Source organism: Felis catus, chromosome A1, assembly GCF_018350175.1.
Source record: "Felis catus isolate Fca126 chromosome A1, F.catus_Fca126_mat1.0, whole genome shotgun sequence".
NCBI lineage: Eukaryota > Metazoa > Chordata > Mammalia > Carnivora > Felidae > Felis > Felis catus.
In genome coordinates, this window is record NC_058368.1 from 2230897 (window position 1) to 2246849 (window position 15953).

The following is a 15953-nucleotide window of genomic DNA, read 5'->3' on the forward strand; positions in this document are numbered from 1 at the left end:
ATTTCTTCTGGGCTGTCTAATTTGTTGCTGCATAATTGTTCAGAGTAGTCTCTGATGATCCTTTGCATTTCTGTGGTATCAGCTGTAATGTATCCCCTTCCATTTCTAATTTTGAGTCCTCTTTCTTTCTTGATGGGTCTAGGTAAAGGTTTACCTATTCTGTTTATCTTTTCAAAAAACCAACTTTGGCCTGTATGTTCTTTTTCTAGTTCCTGAAATGTAAAGTTAGGTCATTTGAGATCTTTCTCATTTGTGAGTTTTCCAGTTTTCGTTTTTGTGACTCATTTCTAGTTTTATACCACTGTGTTTTCTGTTTCTTTTGGATGGAGTGTTCTGTATGTCTGTTAAGTCCACCTGTTCTAATGTGTCATTTTTTCCCCCACGATTTAAACTGCCTCGTTGCTCTAATGTGTCATTTTAAAGCCAATCCTTCCTTATTGATTTTCTGTCTGGATGATCTATCCATCGATGAGAGCGGGGTCTTGAAGTCCCTACTATTACTGTATTGCTCCTATTTCTCCCTTTGGGTCTGTTAATATTTGCTCTGTGTATTTAGGTGCTCCCATGTTGGGTGCGCATATTCCTTTTTCAGATGTCCACCAACTCCCGTCAAACCTTTGCTAAAATCTGATCTTCTTCCTGAGGTCTACGCTGATCCCTCTAACACTTCTGTCTGTCCTGGTCATGCCACCCCAAGAAACTTGCTGCATCCCTTACTCTGCTCTACTCTGACTTTTCTTCACCGTGTTTACTTTCTAATACACAGTAGGATTTACTTATTTATTACGTGTATATGCCTTCCTCTTCTCAAAAATAAGTTCTATAAAAACAGGACTGTTTTGTTCACTGATCTATCCAAAGTGCCTAGAACACTGCCTGGTACATAATAAGTACTCAATAAATACTTGTTGAAGAAAAAGATTTAGGTTTACTAGCGTTTCCTTACTCATAATGAATCTGAAGGAGTTAAAAATATTTATTCTTTAATTAATAAATCATTATATGCAAACACTGGAGTTTCTGATGAAAAATGTAAAATTCTATAATCTAGACTTTATTCATCTGGCACTAAATCCTTTACTTAAACAGGGCCACTGAACAGGGTTAAGAGGGTGAACAAAGGTGCTCAGAACCAGGGGAACAACAGAACCCCAAACTCGGTGGGCTGAGACCACACAGAACTGGGTGCTTTCTTCTAATATGCACAAAGGCACTGCAGGTACCAGCATCCCCTGGTTTTAAATGCCCCAAGTTGAAAACATCCAAAAATGTTTTAGTGAAAGTCCTTGCAAAATATCTTAGCTATTTCCTGGATAAATAATCGTGCTTGATGACTGAGGCTTTAATTAGGTTACGTCCAAGGAACGCTATGAAGAGCAACTCACAGTGGAAAGTAGCTGGATGCTGAAACAGAAAAATCTACGTTCAAATCCCGGCTGGTTACCTAACTCGTCCAACCTCGGTTTTCAGCTCTGAAAATGGGAAGGGCAACAGCTCCCTCGGCATTAACTTCATTTCCTTATCTTCTGTATTCTTGACGCACTGGCACCTGGGGCCTTGCTGACTGAAGAGAGGCTGCCTCTCCCAGAGCTTTCCGGTCCTTAAGCGACAGCAAGGAATAAACCTGTTTGTCTGTGACGACCTGACCAATCCAGAGTTCGTACTCCAAGCCACCTCCTCTCTCTGGCTGCTACTCTGCAGGAGACAATACTGCCCTGCCTTCACCACTCCACGGAAAGGTGAAGACAACCCAGGGACTGCAGACATGATTCAAACTGGCTCCCCCTACATCTGGTCACCCTGCCTGGTGCTTCCCACGTGGTCCTGCATGGCGCGGTGGGCCCCTCCCCTCAGACACCGTGAGGAACAAACTTCCTTTTCGATGATACCTAATCAGCTCCCGATCGGCTGGCTTCAACATGCCTGAGCAGTTCAGTCATAAAACCTACATTTTAAAACCTCTCAATAGAATTTTTAGGAAGGATAAATACAAAGTACTTTTTCACCACAATAATCCCCTCTTCAAAATCAAAGATTTAAATGTGGAAACAAAACTAATTAAAATGCCAATGGAAAAGGAAAACCTGGGTCAATATCGTATAAATGTATAGGGAACAGACTAAAGCCAGAAGTCATAAATGAAAAGCATGGCTTTTAAATAAATAGGAAAGTCAGAAATCATAAAAATACTGCTTTAAAAATATAAAACTTCAGTTTGATAAAAACAAAACAGGGTTGTAAGATATAAACTGAAAACGTGGAAAAAAACCTTTGCGACTCATGATAGAAAAAAGATTAACATCTACGGAGGCAGGAAACAGATTAGTGGGTGTTTCGGGTATTGGCAACTTCACTTTTATTACTGTAAAACTGCAGGAAGTCTCTTCAACTCAACCAAAAGCAACTACTTCCCTAAAACTGGTGTATCTACTGTTACAGTGTTGGTGAAAAGAGTTCGGATCACCAAAGTTCACTGTATCTTGTTTACTATCCATTTATATACAAATAAACATAAACATATGAAGGTAAATCATAGCCGATCTGCTTTCTGATCCATTATAAATTCCATCTAGTAAAACTGAAATGAAGTGTCTCTATTTATAATAAAGAATGAAGGAACTCTTTATGAATATAGCATCTTAAAAAGGCTTAAATATATGGTTTAAGATAGAAAAAAGACTTACCGTCCAAAATTTTATAAAGTACTGTAAAACTGTTGTAGCCACAAAAAGGCAATATAACAAGGAATACAATAAAAACAGCAGGAAGAATTTGTAATTAGAAAATCCCACACAGTTATTCACCCTAGAAGAATACAAAAAGTCACACTGTAAAAATATGACAAGCCACAAACTCACAGAGACAAAACACAGAATGGTGTTTTCCAGGGGCTGCATGGGGCAGGGATGGGCCCAGAACCTTAGCTGTGCAGGATGAGAAGCTCTGGAGGCTGGGCGCACAACAATGCGAACGTACTTTGTACCTACTGAAGTGTCCACGCAGAAATGGTTAAGGTGGTAAATTCTGCGTCATTTTTTAAACCATAATAAAAACAGCAATAACACATACGACAGATAAAAAACTTAATCATTATTACTTGGAAATGAGCCATTTGGGAAGCAGGAGAAGCAGGGTCTTCATTGTGGATGTGTGTTTTTAATAAATTCTATGAGGAATTTGGAATTTATTTTATTATTTCTGAGAGAGACAGGGTGAGTGAGAGGAAGAGGGATAGGACACAGGGAGGGGGAGAAAGACTCTTAAGCAGTCTCCAAGCTCAGTATGGGGCCCAACACGGGCCTTGATCTCACGACTGTGAGATCATGACCTGAGCCGAAATCAACAGTTCAGACACTTAAACGCCTGAGCTACACAGGTGTCTCAAGCAATTTGGAATTTTGATGTTTAATTCTTTTTTTTTTTTAATTTAATGTATTTATTCTGAGAGAGAGAGAGAACGAGCAGGGGAGGGGCAGAGAGAGAGGGAGAGAAGAATCCCAAGCAGGGTCCGTGCTGTCAGTGTGGAGCCCGGGGGGGGGGGGGCGGTGGGGGGCGGAGGGGGTTTGATCCCACGAACCGCGAGATCATGCTCTGAGCTGAGATCAAGAGTGGACACTTAACTGACAGCCGCTCAGGTGCCCCAATGTCAATTCTTATTATGTACTTACTTGGGTTAATACATCAACTTTATAGTTAAAGGAATATATTTAATATAAACAACTACATACATATATATGCATATAAATGACTACATCAATCTTGATATCTAGGAGTAATTACACTGACCTTCAAAATTTAAAAATGCTGAGGTAAATTACTCTCAATTCTCTCCTTCCCACCTCTCCACCCCCAATGAGATTTTCTCTATTTTTTTATACATACCAAGGACAGTGATGATCCATCTTAAGAATACATCTAAAAAACAAATAAGCATAAGAAAATCCTTATAAAAATTCCCCTAATTCTAATTGCTCATAATTCTCTTCTTCTTTGGCTTAAATTTTTACCTTTACAAATAACATCTTAGAAGAACCAACCCAGTGAACATTAGGTTCGAAAATATTTCTGATATTTCGCCCAGTACTTTTACAGGTAAGAAATAATGATTTTTAATACTGGGAATTCAGTTGTGCACAGTCAACTGCTTTGAACCACATCAAATGATATTTTAATATACTGATATGGTACATGTAACACTAGGTCACTTAGACAGGCCCAGCTTACAAATTAGCTGAGGGAGATAAAATGAAACACAGAAATCCCTAGGCTGTTTTAACCACATGCAAGACATAAAAATAAAACCATAGGAGCAAATATGTTAAAATATTACCAACGATGAGCTTGTAGATGGTTATTTTTTCCACACAATTCACAAAATTGGATTCCATAGATGAGCACGACTATGCTTTTATAATTAAAAAAACCCCTCCAAATCTGCCTCCCCGCCAATACACATAATCCAGATTTGTATGAACTCAGACCAGAGAACATCTCAAATACAGCCGTCTCCCCTATCTAGAGTTGCTTCTCCGCGTCTCAGCTCCCAGCAGTCACCCACGGTCTGGAAGCAGATGATCCTCCCTCTGACGCACCCAGGTCAGCGGCAGCCAGACGCTACGTCACAGGGTCTATGTCACCCACCTCCCTTCATCTCTTCCCAGTAGGGGTAGGTACACGGTAAGACATTTTTAGAGAGTCCACATTCACATACACTTATTACAGCCTATTGTCATAACTATTGTTTTATTATTAGCTACTGTTGTTAATTTCTTACCGTGCATAATTTAGGAGTTAAATTTTTTCATATAGTTATGTATGTATAGGAGAAAACATAGTATATATAGTTTCAGGCATTCACTGGGGATCTTGGGACATATCCTCAGACAGATAAGAGGGGACTGCTGTAACATAAGAAATGAATAAACTAATACCCAGAATGTTAAACAACCTAACTACAGTTCAAGGACTAGCAGAGATTCCTAAACTATAGATCTTTCCTTCAACACACTATCTTCTCAAAAGTGTACATAAAATAAAATCTTTCAAATTTTTCTGGGAACGATGTCACAGACAGTAACTGAAAAGAGTATGTTTGTGGTTTGTTATGTTTTAATATTAACAAGATAAACAAGAATATTGTCATGATAGTCTTTTTAATCCGTGAGCTAAAGTTATCTTTCTCAAAGGGGTTATTACTTGCTCATCAATGTTATATTAGGCGTAAGCATAGGAAGTATATTTAAAAAACATTCTATCAACTAGTATTGGAAGCGAGATTACTTCAAAGTATATTCTAGCTTATATAAATATTTTTGTTAGCCCAGCATACATAGCAAGTAATTGGAGAGGATGAAGCGTTTCTGCTAAGCATAAAGCATACAAAATATTCCACCCCCTACTATTCTCCCGTCACCAATGTGCAGTGCTAGGGTTAAATGAAAACAAATGAGTCATACTTACATGTCACATGCTGAGCAGTGATGTGCCCGGTCAGGTTTAATCAACTGACATCTTTCACAATATCTGATGGCTACATTTAAGAATTAAAAGGAAATTGTTGAAGGATGTACAAGCTGAATTTGACTATAACATTTGCTTTCGTTCTTTTACAAATAACTCTGTGAAACTGGCAACTAATCATTTAAAAAAAATTTAATGTTTACTTATTTTGAGAGAGAGAGAGAGAGAGAGAGCGAGCGAGCAAGCCAGGGAGGGGCAGAGAGAGAGGGAGAGAGAAATCCCAAGCAGGCTGCGCCCAATGCAGAACTCACAAACCATGAGATCATGACCTGAGCTGAAACCAAGAGTCGGACGGATGCTCAACCGACTGAACCACCCAGGTGCCCCTCAAAAAGTACTTTTTAAAACCATGATTATGGATGAATAACGACAATATCATCATAGTTAGATGCTCACTGTTCTCTGCGTGACGGCCTCTAAAGCAAACAGATTGTACCGACTTGGCAACAAGGCCAATCAATGGTCTCTCGCAAACTTTTGAAACTTTTACAGATTAGAGCAATTAAATGGTAAATACTCTGCTTGATATTCTAAGTGTAGTGGGCTTCTTTGGGGCATATCTGCCTGGTCGAAAAGCCACTCTCTCCTCCTCTGGGGAACAAGTCCAGACCACCCTTCCCCCTTCTAGTTCGTGCTCTCTCTCCCGCGGATGCAGCACAGAGCCGGAGCGCTGGAGCTGGGAAACACATGATGGTGATAGTCTGCCATGTGACTTGGGGAAAAAATGAAAACTCATTTGGAGGCAGACAGTGTTACAAATCAAGCAGATCTACAGGAACCAGAAGAAACAAGCTCCACACAGTCCCAGCTTTGGCTCTCCAATTCTGGTTCCAGTTCTGTCTTGCAGTCCTGCCCTTAAGATACTGGAAATACCCACCAATTCCTGGTATTTTTCATATTTCATATTTTTCGGTAGTTTTTTGGGGTGAGAGTTAAAAAGCCTAAGTTGCTGCCTATTACTTGTGATCCTATTTGTTTGAGCCTATTTTCTGTACTATTACTGTTTGTTTCCTAGCACAGAAAATAGGTTCAAATAAAAATTTAAATTAACGATACCCTCTAAAAATTGCACGGACGATGTCATGTGTTACAATCTTTTTGGAAGGAAATTTGGGAGCATCTATAAAAACTTAAGATGTATATGTTCTCTGACCCAGGATTTCTACTTCTAGAAAATTCTACAGACATGTTCACTATAGCATTATTTTTAACAATAAAATATTATGAATTACTTAAGTTATGTAAATGGCTAGTCATTTTATATCTATCCATACAGTGGAATACTATGCAGACTTTAACGAGAATTTTCCATACAAAATACACACATACCCTAAACTGGAAAAATGCAAATATATCAGATGAAAAAAAGCAAATTGTAGAACAGTTTGAATATATAGCATGTTTCACATCTCTAAGGGAAATAAGTATATTCTTTTCTCTTCACATATCCCAATAAAATATATCCACCTTCTAGAGGTGAATTAACATGTAAGAGAGACAAAGTGCTATTCTGAAGCTTTGAAGCAATGTTATACTTGCTAAAAGGCACTATCCAGGTAACTAAATCTGTATTGGTTAATACCTATCCACTCTAGTTGTTGAAATATATTAATTGCATGTAAGTTTTGTAATACTCTGCCAAGTATGAAAATTTTCTGCGAGGATGTAACAGGGTCCCCCTGGAGAACACTGCCAGGGTGAAGGGCAACCTCACTTTTCATTTGGTGCCCTAAAAATTTTTTTTTAAATCATGTGCATGTATTACTTTTGTAATTTCAACAAAAACGTCTTTAAAATGAAGGGGATGTAGGTAAATACCCACTCCTTAAATGAGTAAGCCGTACTACACTGAGGGCCTTCTAGAGGGCCTTAACCCCATCACCGGGGTTGGACACTAGGGAGGTCAAACCAGACAATGTAGAAAAAGTAAAGCTTTAGGACCGTAGGAATGTGCTAGCTGATCTCTCCATTCAACAGATGAAAAACACCCCAAAGTCGAGAGGAAGTAATCTGCCCAAAGGCTAAACACAGCTGAACTGGCGGTTAAGTAAGATGAAGGTCAAGAGTATCTTAGTTTCTTTTTCCTCTATTCTTCTACTCAAAATTCTGAGATGGTAATTTTGCCCTGAGAGGAGACTAAACTGAACAGACTTTTTTTTTTCAGTTTTTATTTATGTGTTTTGAGACAGAGACACAGTGTGAGTGGGGGAAGGGCAGAGAGAGAGGACCCCAAGCAGGCTCCGTGCTGTCAGCATAGAGCCCCGTGCGGGGCCCGAACTCACAAAACCGTGAGATCATGACCCGAGCTGCCACCGAGAGTCAGACGCTTAACCGACCGAGCCAGCCAGGCGCCCCTGAACAGACGTTTGAAGAAGACTTGTGGTGGACCTTGAGGACTGAGCGGATAGAGGAACCGAGGAAAAGGAAGCAACCAGAAAACTTCAGTTTCTGGTCTAGGGCACCTAGATGAACGAGGCGGCAAACCACCGAAGGGAGCCCAGGTGAGGGCGGGCCGGGCGGGTAGCCTGGGGTAGGTGTTTTTCATGAATTCATTCTCTCACCCATTCAGGCAGCAAGTACTGTATTCAGAGAGTTTCTGCCACGTGGCAAATACTGCTTGACGGTATTAAAGTCTGAATTGATGCGTCCAGTTCTGTTTGGGTTTGTAGGTTTGGATAATAGGTGGCTCAAGGACAGCTGTCCTGGGGGAGGCCTGGGAAGACGATGGAGCAGGCCGACCCCGAGCTCACCTCATCCCACGGGCACCCACAGATCACAGACACATTGGTGCAAGAAACCCAGAACAGGAACCAAGCGGGAGATGCTGAACCGGGCGGTGCAGGCCAAGGAGAGTGGGAAGCCTTAAATGATGGGTCCTGGGCCCCCAGGGGGAGAGGGCTGCACCTTCTTCCCTTGCATCCCCGGGGAGGACGCTGCAGCCCTGGGGCAGGGAGGTGGGAGGCCTCCAGGCAGACAAGCAATCCTCGTGTGTAGCTGCAACTCTGCCCGTGTACCTGACGTACAAGAAAGGGTCTGGGATACAGGTGAGTGCTGGTGTGACAGTGTCCTTGAATCTGCTCTAATTCATATGAGGAAAGTGAACTCCTTCTTGAAAACTATTAAAGAAAACAAATTGAGACATAATAAACGAATGATCACAATATCACAGTGTCAGAATTCCATAATTGAAAACAAAAGTTGAAGGAACAGTACAAAAAGAATTGGGGCAGGGCACCCTTGTGAAGTGAAGAAATAGAAAAATAAGGGGCGCTTGGGTGGCTCAGTTGGCTGAGCATCTGACTCCTGAATTTGGCTCAGGTCATGATCCCAGGGTCGTGGGATCAAACCTTGTATGGGACTCTGCACTGAGAAGGGAGCCTGCTTAAGATTCCCATTCTCTCTCTCTCCAAAAAGAAAAGAAAAAAGAAAAAAATTTAGGAGGATGAATGATCATTCAAGGATGCAGAACAAGAACTATACTAGAAAAGCAAAAAGAAGAAAGCTTCTCAAGAAGTCAGAGGGCAAAAGCCACCGAGCTCAAGTAGGGAGAATGGAGGCCAGCTGTCTGGAATCACGTGGGAAGGAACACACGCCCTGGGTACAGACAGGTTACCAGAGGATCTAACGCAAAATATAATAGTGGTTAGAATATCAACAGAACCAAATTTTTGTTGTGACTGTTGTTTTAAGTTTATTTATTTTGAGAGAGAGAGAGTATGTGAGTGGGGGAGGGGCAGAGAGAGGGGCGGGGAGCAGGGAGCGGGGAGAGAATCCCAAGCAGCCTCCTCGCTGTCAGCACAGAGCCTGATGGGGGGCTTGAACCCACAAACTGTGAGACCGGGACCTGAGCTGACGTCAATAGCTGGATGCTTAACCGACTGAGCCACCCAGGTGCCCTGAATTTTTTTTTTTTGTTTTTAAGAGAGACATACTTTGACGCATACCTGAAAGCAGAAGGAAGAAGTTGCTTGTAATTTATTAAGTGGAGAAGCAAGAGTTTTAGGAGAAAACTGGGGGAGAAGAGAGGAAAAAGGTCAGCAATCTCCATGCAAATGTAAGAAAGGACGAGGGGTGCCTGCGTGGCTCAGTTGGTTAAATGTCTGGCTCTTGATTTCAGCTCAGGTCATGATCTCACGGTTCATGAGATTAAGCCCCACATCAGGCCCTATGCTGACAGTGCAAAGCCTACTTGGGATTCTTTCTCTCCGTCTCTGCCCCTCTACCACCCTCTTCTCTCTCGAAATAAATAAAATCAACATTAAGGAAAAAAAGCAGAGGAACACAGACACCAAGAGGAAACTGATAAGCTCTGGAAAAGCCAGCCTGTAAGGGTGTGGTGACAGTGCACTGTGCTGGGAGCAGCAGGGACTCTGTCACCAGTCAGGTGAGATGCCAGTTCTCCCGCCAACCGCGTCAGTTACTGCGTCAATAACTCACTTTCCACGAGCCTCAGTTTCCTCCTGTGTGAGTGCAAATAATACCACGTGTAAGGGACTGCCGTACAGATTAAATACAAAATCTTCTAGAACATATCAGATTCTCAATAAAGCGGGTGTTATTCATAGGATAATAAAAATTATTTCTGGTAAATATATGATTACAATTCCTGATAAAATAGAAATTCGGACTATGATGGGAAAAATCACGGAGAGAAGGCTAGTTAGATTCGCAAGTGCACAAATGGTGCGACACTAGAACTGGGATGACACAGAGAAGGTCGGCAAGGCCCCCTCATGAGAGTGACGTGCAGGGAACGCAGGAGAGGCCCCGGAGGAGGGACAGATTCATTCAACACCTACCGAGGGCCTATTAATGAGACACTTCGTTAGGGACCACGGGAGAAACTCCTGACTGCCAGACTCTTAGAATCAGGTCGAGGAGGTGAGATAAACAGAAATGACTATGAGGCTGTGATTTGTGATCGACAAGGTAAGAATTTGAGAAGTTCCAAGCACTTTTAAAAATTACTTCTTGTTCAAGTGAATAGAAATGGGTGAAAAGTAGACATTAAAACTTAAACTGGATTTAAAGAGGAAAAAATAATCATTCTAGGCAGAGGAAAAGACATTTCAAAAAGGTGGGGGGGAAAGACAGAGTGCTTCAGCACAGAGTTGATACAGGGAAACAGTGTGGGACAAAGGGAGAGAGACGTTGGTTGGATCCACCCTGTGGAGACTAAATTTTGTTTGTTTGATGAATAGATAATAATATGTCCACATGGTTCAAAAAGACCAAAGAGGAAGTGAGTGAAAAGCTTCCCTTCTGCCCCCGGAGATCCTTCCTGTGGAGGCCGCTCTGTCACTTTCATTCGTCTCTGGTCTATGGAAGGTCCACTTCCTATAATACGTGTTTCTGTAATTTTGTTTTTTAAAGAATGAATAGATTTGACTTCTACAACAAGAAAAAAGAATAAAAGTCCCCAAAGTTTGGAATTCTAAGCAGCAGAAGTGCAGTATAAAACAGTGCTCCAGAGCTAGGACTCTGCCTGTCGTCAGAAGGTAAGAAGCTGTAAATCTCAGACCTTATCACTCGGGGACTTTGGACCCCTCATTGTGCCTCCTGTCCTCATGTCTAAAATGAGGACAAGTGCATCACCTACCTCAGAGTTGTCCCGAGGATTAAATAATCACCAGCAAAGTGTGTAAGACTGAATAGATGAAGGATATTATTCAGATTAGAGGAAAGTCATTATAATTAATGAAAAATAATAAAGCTTAAAGTGTAAAGATTTTACATCAGCGGCTATTAACTCTTCAGGACACATGTACTGCTCTGAAAATCAGATGATCTTGCTATGAATGGGCTACTCTGAAAGCTACACGTACCCACAACTTTACATATTATCTCAGGATTCATAAATTCTTCAAAATCTTGGATTTCAGGTTAAGAACGTCTAATCTACAGAACTAGAAGCGCAAATAATTATTATAAACCACACTTTTCATGATTGAATAGAAATAGGATTATTCTATATTAGCTATCATTTACTGAAAATTTATAATTATATACCAAGATCTACACTAAATGCACATCTCATTTACGTATCTCACTTAATATTTCCACTAACCCAAAGACGTAGATATGTTTAGCCTTGTTTTAAAATAAGGACACAAGCACTTACAAAGCTAGTGACTCTCGCTACACTAGTAATAGAAAAGCTGGGGTCTGATCTGATATTCACGTTTTCGTTATGTATGGCAATGTATTAGTCGTGCAAAATGAATAGTATTAAGCGCACGAAAAATTTAAAAGTCAAATACCCCCTCCTAAAATCTGGCACAAACTTTGTACTTCCTTAGTCACAACTTGTATGTGACTATACGAAAGTAAAGTTCCTTTTGCTTCCCCGCGGAGTTCAGCAGCATAGTGGGTTCTAGGGCCACAGCACCTCGATTTTATGCCAATTTTTCACACAGTCCCTGTCTGACCTTGAACAAGTTATCAACCTCTCTGTGTCTCAGTCTCCTCGCCTGTGAAATGAAGACAACAGTGTCTACGGCACAGGGCTGTTGTGAAGTTTAAATGAGTGTGTGTAAAGCACTCAGAACTGAGTAACTGTCGGCCATTACAGTATCTGCTATTTGAACAAACTCAGGAGGTACGTAATACATAACGTAAAACAATTTCCTATATTGAAGTGACCACACCGGTCACTCAGAAATTCATCCCTATCGTAAGACTCTCACCTGAGAAAAGGAAGGTGCTGGAGGAGCACCCACCTCAGTGCAAGAAGTGGGACAGCGGAAGTACCAGTGGCTTTGGAACCAGACTAACCCGAGTTCAAATTCTGGCTCTCTGAATAGTAGTTTGAAAAACTGAACAGAGAGTACCCGGGTGGCTCAGTCGGTTGAGCGTCCAACTTTGGCTCAGGTCGAACTCATAGTAAGTTTGAGCCCCACCCTGGGTTCACTGCTGTCAGCGCAGAAGCCACTTCGGATCCTCTTTCTCGCTCTCTACCCCTCCCCCAGCCTCAAAAATAAACAAACATTAAAAAAAAAAAACTGGAACAGGCTTCCTCCCCTTTGTGTCTTTTATTCCTATCCATTCTAAATTCGTGCATTCTTGATTAAAAAAAAATTACTCTTGTGATGACACACGATATTCAAATTCAAACCAGAATTTCCAAAAAATGGTTCACTAAGAATAACAAATGAAATTTTTAGCCATGATGTTGAGTTGGAAAAAAAATGCACAGAGACTCATAGTGAGCCCCTTAAAAAATCAATTATCAGGGCACCTGGGTGGCTCAGTTGGTTGAGCGTCCGACTTCGGCTCAGGTCATGATCTCACACTCTGTGAGTTCAAGCCCCGCATCGGGCTCTGTGCTGACAGCTCGGAGCCTGGAGCCTGCTTCAGATTCTGTGTCTCCCTCTCTCTCTGCCCCTCCCCCGTTCATGCTCTGTCTCTCTCTGTCCCAAAAATAAATAAACGTTGAAAAAAAAAATTTAAAAAAAAAAAAAAAAAAAAAAAAAAAAAAAAAAAAAAGAAAAACTGAACAGAGAGTACCCGGGTGGCTCAGTCGGTTGAGCGTCCAACTTTGGCTCAGGTCGAACTCATAGTAAGTTTGAGCCCCACCCTGGGTTCACTGCTGTCAGCGCAGAAGCCACTTCGGATCCTCTTTCTCGCTCTCTACCCCTCCCCCAGCCTCAAAAATAAACAAACATTAAAAAAAAAAAACTGGAACAGGCTTCCTCCCCTTTGTGTCTTTTATTCCTATCCATTCTAAATTCGTGCATTCTTGATTAAAAAAAAATTACTCTTGTGATGACACACGATATTCAAATTCAAACCAGAATTTCCAAAAAATGGTTCACTAAGAATAACAAATGAAATTTTTAGCCATGATGTTGAGTTGGAAAAAAAAATGCACAGAGACTCATAGTGAGCCCCTTAAAAAATCAATTATCAGGGCACCTGGGTGGCTCAGTTGGTTGAGCGTCCGACTTCGGCTCAGGTCATGATCTCACACTCTGTGAGTTCAAGCCCCGCATCGGGCTCTGTGCTGACAGCTCGGAGCCTGGAGCCTGCTTCAGATTCTGCGTCTCCCTCTCTCTGACCCTCCCCCATTCATGTTCTGTCTTTCTCGGTCTCAAAAATAAATAAAAATTAAAAAAAAATCAATTATCAACATATGTACATATATGGACATATCTCTGAAATACCACAGAAGATACAGAACACGGGAAAATCTTGTTCTTGAAGACATTATCTGCAGCAATTACAATATCCATTTAATAGTCAAATCACGCAGACATATCTTGGCAGGGTTAATTATATTTTAAAACTTCTACGGAAAGGAAAACTTAAGACTGGTTTTTCTTACTCCTTGAAGCTGATGTGGTGTAGATAGGTAAGTCCCTTGCCGCTCTTCTCAAAATTTCTTGTTGTCTTTCTTGGCTGAATTCCTTTTCGTAACGTTCCTTTTCAGAATTGGACAAATAGAACTATAAAAGGAGAAATAACTATTAATTCTTTTTAATCCCATGATCATGAACTATCACACTCAGAAAAAGAAAGTTTTATCCAGAACAAACAAAAAACATTTTCTTCCATGAAGAAAAGGCAAAATTTGTTTTCAGATTTAAGAGGCTAAATCAAGTACATTTTAACAAAACTACATACCTTTGACAGATTAAAAAATATCTGCCCTCTATTCTAATGATGGGAAAGAATATGAACTAGAAAATTGTGTATCTTTGCTTTCCACAGACAAAACTAAATACCTCCCAACCAAAAAGGGTTAAGTATACACTTTCTACTAGAAAAACTCTGGTGTTTGAAAATTAGTGTCAAGAAATTCTTAATTTTTGGAAGGATGCCCAAAGATTCACTTGCTTTGGGTGACAGGTTACATCGCGGGCACGGGGTCCAACTGTTTTCTGGCCAAGTATCTCAGTGAGGACAAGCCATTCTTTTACTACTTTGTTTTAGCTTTGAAAAAGCTAACCAACAGGAGTACTTTCTGCAAAATGACTAAGGATTGTCAAGGCAGGCATAGTCTCCTTTTCTCCAAGAGCGATTCCTTTACGGAGTTATTTCTAGTTTCCATCTCTCACGTCTTTAATCCCACAGTGTGGCCAGCTTGCAGTTTGTTTCCTTGAACAGCACCTTCCCCACAAAGGACTGTCCAGGCTGCTCTTCTTGTCAGGTCGTGGTCATCCCAGCATCTCAAGGACCCTGAGTCTTATGCCTCTATAATTTCAGGCAGATAGATGCTTCCAGTTTCTCTCTATTTCACAGAATTTCTTTTTCAACTAAAAATGGCTTGAGACTTGCTCTGTTTCTCAACAGGGTTTTGCTTGAATGGAGTTTCATCTCTTTCCGTTCAAGTATTTTGAGCCACCTGCTAACTCACTACTAAACTTTCATACTCCTGGTGCCCCACCATCAATAATAACAGTATTAGCTTAGCAGTGCAATCTCTCCTATTACAAACAAGGCAACAGTTTGGCATGTGTGAAGGAGCTCTGGGTTGAGGAACTTTCTAAGACTGCGCATCTACTGACAGAGCCGACATTAAGATACAAGTCTTTTGAGTTTTACTCCAGCATGCGTCCCTCCATACTGCTAACGTAAAATAAATGTTCTTGATTTTTGCAGACTATTACTCTAACCTGACCAGACAGCACAGTTCAGGATGTGGAAGTCTATTTAGATCACCTCACCTGGTTCTCACACTCAAATCTTGATGGCACAAGAAATCCCCAAATGATTTGCAAGGAGTAATACAGACAAATAAAAAGGACAGAAAGCAGTCAGAAAAGAGTCCCATAATCTTAACCTGAGACTGTGGAGGTCACTTATCTAACCTCCCGGGCAGGTAGGAATCTTCAGACGACGTTTCTGAGATCCAGTCCCTCTTGAATCAGATAATGAAGTACTTCCCTGCTTTGCAAAATGGCCCATTCTCTTTTAAGAGAATTATAACTTGTAACTTGTTTGAATTAAACGTTCTTTCCTGACATGATGTGCCCCTGTAGCATTCACAGTAAAGTATAAGAACCATATGGTATGATGATAAATATGTATTTGGAAAGGAGACATTCCTTGTAAAACGTGAACAGATTGCCCTGGACCGTCCTATTTCTAGCCAGGCCTCAACATCATCACTCTGCCTTAAGGACTACTGTCACAAACTATGAAAAACTTAAACGAAATGAAAATCTCACGAGACACCAGAATTTTAGGTGAGGAATGGAACAAAAGAAATGTTAATGGGTTCGAGTTCTGAAATTATGATGATGATTCTGGTTTTCATTAAAAGCTATGACTATCATTCAAACTATAAAACGCCAGTATCTTAAATTCAGTGTTCAGATGGTTCCATTTAAATACACATTAAATACCAGTTAAGAACCTGGCACTGTTCCAGGTAACAGGAATCCACAGATGAGTAACAACGTGGCCCTTGCCTCCAAAGTCCGTTTCTACAG

General features: G+C 40.9%; 1 protein-coding gene across 9 annotated transcripts in view; it reads right to left on the reverse strand.

Moving 5' to 3' along the window:
* ZDHHC20 (zinc finger DHHC-type palmitoyltransferase 20) overlaps positions 1-15953 on the reverse strand; it is a 79143-nt gene that overhangs the window by 29685 nt on the left and 33505 nt on the right. For all 9 annotated transcript variants that reach the window (XM_045040067.1, XM_023249859.2, XM_045040032.1 and 6 more), the window contains 4 exons: positions 13844-13964; positions 5461-5530; positions 3883-3915; positions 2685-2805 (listed from right to left, as the gene is read on the reverse strand). In XM_045040067.1, coding sequence (XP_044896002.1) covers positions 2685-2805; positions 3883-3915; positions 5461-5530; positions 13844-13964 — 345 coding nt within the window. The remainder of the gene's footprint in view (positions 1-2684; positions 2806-3882; positions 3916-5460; positions 5531-13843; positions 13965-15953) is intronic.